The sequence below is a fragment of the Sesamum indicum genome, linkage group LG9 (assembly GCF_026168435.1).
Source record: "Sesamum indicum cultivar Baizhima isolate 11 linkage group LG9, ASM2616843v1, whole genome shotgun sequence".
In the NCBI taxonomy this organism is placed as follows: Eukaryota; Viridiplantae; Streptophyta; class Magnoliopsida; order Lamiales; family Pedaliaceae; genus Sesamum; species Sesamum indicum.
In genome coordinates, this window is record NC_142665.1 from 21,413,243 (window position 1) to 21,416,850 (window position 3,608).

The 3,608-nt window shown below is 36.8% G+C and overlaps 1 protein-coding gene across 1 annotated transcript; it reads right to left on the reverse strand.

Moving 5' to 3' along the window:
• Positions 1-296: 296 nt before the first annotated feature.
• LOC105177852 (homeobox-leucine zipper protein HAT22) lies at positions 297-2,044 on the reverse strand. The gene is made up of 3 exons (XM_011101118.3): positions 1,425-2,044; positions 1,191-1,270; positions 297-846 (listed from the first exon to the last, which is right to left on the reverse strand). Exons 1-3 carry the CDS (start codon positions 1,860-1,862, stop codon positions 555-557), a joined length of 810 nt encoding a protein of 269 aa, XP_011099420.2. The 5' UTR covers positions 1,863-2,044; the 3' UTR covers positions 297-554.
• Positions 2,045-3,608: the final 1,564 nt, after the last annotated feature.

Genomic DNA, 3,608 nt, shown 5'->3' on the forward strand with positions numbered 1-3,608 from the left:
AGGCAGCTACACGTGAGCCAAACTCCAATGTCTCCTAGTCGCTGAAATCAATGGCTTTATTTGGAGATGATAATACCAATCTTTATTTATTTTTATTTTTTTTCATTTTTGGTGGGAGGGAGATTGATTGGGGAGAGTTAGGTAAATATCAGGTTGGAGAGAGTTAGAATTTTAAGTATATAATTAATTAAAAATTTAATTATATAATTATATATTTAATCAATCATGAATCGTACATCAATAATTGGAAGAGATCTCAAACGACAATGCAGAAAGAAACACTAAACAATGATCCCTTCACTAATTAATATAATAACTCTTAATAAATAATTATTAATTTAATATACAACTACTACACATAAATAAAATAAGGGAGGAAGAAAAATAAACATGATTAGTAATTTTCTAATTTCTATAAATTAGCTGCACTTATCTTTTTACTACAAGCCCTTAACCGAATAAAAAACAGGGTTGTGAGGTGGGCCCATATCTCATATATATGTACTAGCATTTTTTATTTTATATTTTTTAATTTTTCTTGTGTGAAGGCTCAATCAACAAGCTGCGGATGGATTGGTGAAGGGATTGTAGAAATGGGGCTTGGGAGCCATGACGTAGGGGCTCTTGGCCGCGTTTTCTGGGACGACGCCGCCGCCGCCGCCGATCCTTTCACATGAAGGGCACATGGTGAGAGTGGCCGCCGGGAGCTGCATGTAAAGTGGCTGAGTTAATTTGAGGGCCTTCAGCTCCTGCAGCTCCTTCTGCAGCCGCCGGTTCTCCTCTGTCAGAGTCTCGCAGCATTTCTTCAGGAATTCACAGTCTACTTCTGTTTGCTTCAGCTTGGTCCTGAAATTAAACACAAGTTAAGTGTTTCTGAATAAAGGACGATGAAAACCTAAGCTCTGCTTTTTATCAATTTTTCATGTTCCAAGACTTTTGGCTCTGTTTGGCTGTGTTTTTAAAGTGCTAGTAGCTTTTGAGAGATAAAGAGAAGAATAAATTAAGATAAGCGGCCGTGTGCTCTTTTGTGAATTTTAATATGTTTGATTTTATATTTTGTATTTGTGTGGGATGTGTATAAAGATAAGATAAGGCGTACCAAATTATGTATCTTACAAAAATACAGGCAATTAAATATTGATGATGAGGGACAGCAAAATATTGAAACTTTGATGGGCTGAGGATCAGACCTGGCTCTCCTGTTCTGGAACCACACTTCCACCTGCCGAGGTCTAAGATTCAACTCTCGAGCCAAATCTTGCTTTTGTTTCTGATCATGAGAAATAACAAAAACATAAAATCAGACGATTAATCCTATATATGTACAGACGACATGGCTATTAATTTGTATGTAAATACGTATATGTATGTGTATATATATATATATATATATACACGTCTGGAGAGAGTGATGAATTACATACAGGATTGAGAGTACTGTGTTGCTTGAAGCTTTCCTCCAAAAGGGCAGACTGGGCTTTACTTAACCTAAGTTTCTTCCTCCCGTTCGATCCATCCTCGTCTTCATCGCTAACTCTAGAGGAAACCCTCTCTATTTCCACCTCTTCGCTGCCAATCTCCCTCTCCCTCTTGACACTAACGTTGGAGAAAGACGAGGCAGCGCTGTCTTGTCTGTACAAATCGACAGACTGGTGATCGCAGCTGAGGCCCCCTTTGTTGTTATCCGAATCCATCTTTTTCACCTGCAGATCATAGGGTTCGCCGGAAAGGCTCAGAGTCAATGAGGGCTCAAGGATTTTATCGGGCCGGTGGGCTGCAGCGGGCTTTTTCGACTTTTCTCCGGTTGAAGAGAATCCCAACCCTAAAACCAGGCCCGTATTGCATAAATCATCGGAACCCATTTATGTTACTGAGTAGAAAGTTTCGGGGTTTTGGAGAGGTGTGAAGAATGGTGTTAATTTGAGAGTATATATTGAGAGAGAAAAAAAAAAAGAGTGTTTTTAGGTTTGTCCTAATTTACGGGGGAGAAATGAGTTTATGAGGGTTAATAAGAGAGGGGGTGAGAAGAGACTTTTGTAATGGGATGGTGAAGTGGGATTGGTGGGTGGGTGGGTGGCCATTCTATGATTAATAATCAACACAAGAATGAATATATGTATGGAAAGGAATTTGGGTGAGAAAATGATGAAAAGTCTCTCTCTCTCTCTCTCTCTCTCTATTCACACACAATGACTAAACACTCTCTCTATCTCTCTCACACAGTAACAGTGCTAGGTTGACTATATGAACCCCACTTATTTGTTATCATCTCCAATTATGATGACCAACAACGAGGAAACTAAAAGAAAAAGGCCCCCAACCCCTACAACCTAATTTGACAGAATTCACAAGTCAAGAATCAATGTAATGAAAAAGAATGAATACGTGGATTCACATGGGCAATGGGGAACATGCACACACCAAGAGAATGATTCGCCTGCTCTTTCGCCACCCATTACCACGCCATTTTTACACTGTTTTCACCACTACACCCCCCCCCCCCCGTCTCTCTCTCACACACACACCTCTTCATGATTCCTCCGCCATTTGGTGCTAATTTAACCTCATGGTTTGTGTATGCCTATTCGCATCAATCATGTGCATAAAGTCTCTGTATTTGTGCTTAACGCTTTCATCGCCTCAAATTTAGTAATCTCAATAAGAATGATTTATGGGTTGAGTACTGTGGTAGGTTAAGAGTGGATTGTGGCTAACTAGAACACGTTTTCACTTCAAAGTCAAATACGACACATATTTATATGTGGAATATATAATTTTTTTAGTTGGTTATATTTGGTTAAATTCATTTAATTATATAATTTAAAAGAAAACAATGGACCAATCCGCTAGACTCAACCAATTATTTAAAAAATTATTATTCTTGTCATGTAATTAATAAATTTTCTTCTATATACAATATACCAATTATATAACAAATATAATTTTCTCGAATTGTATTATGCTAATTAAGCCGGCCTACATATGAATCTCTCAAATTAAGTAGCTGTGTATTTTTCCATGCCATACATCACTCTTATTGAATTTGTAATCAACCAAAGTACAATTCAACCGTCATGATATAACTAATTTGAATTGGTGTGACTTTATCATGTGATTAATACATCTCTTTCTATTATACATATATATATATATAGGAGAAATAATACTTTTTGTCCTAATTTATGGCCTTTTCATTTTTAGTCATATTGGCTATGGAATTCTCATTTTTTCTCTCGTAACTTCTAAAAAATGAGCACTTTTGGTCCCACGATACATTTTTATTAGATATTTTAACGAAAATTAAATAGGACATGGCCGTTAGAGCCTTTACACTTTTGGTCTCATATGTTATTAGATTATCATTTTTGGCCCCATAACTTTCAAAAAGTAGCACTTGTGGTTCCATACATTAACAGCCACACGGCCTTTTTCGTTAAACATCTAACAGAAAAGTGTCATGGGACCAAAAGTACTACTTTTTAAAATTACGAGACAAAAAGTAAAAATTTTAGAACCAATGAGATCAAAAGTAGAAAGATCCTAAGTTACAGGAGAAAAAGTGTATGATTAGGTAATGTATCTATATTCAACCAATTAAGCTGATCGAT

Excerpts from the sequence above, each read along its gene's own strand:
- LOC105177852 (XM_011101118.3), bottom strand. The coding sequence starts at position 1,862 with ATGGGTTCCGATGATTTATGCAATACGGGCCTGGTTTTAGGGTTGGGA. Across the intron at positions 1,271-1,424 it reads AACACAGTACTCTCAATCCT|AAACAAAAGCAAGATTTGGC; the intron begins GTATGTAATTCA and ends TCTCATGATCAG. Across the intron at positions 847-1,190 it reads TTCCAGAACAGGAGAGCCAG|GACCAAGCTGAAGCAAACAG; the intron begins GTCTGATCCTCA and ends GTTTAATTTCAG.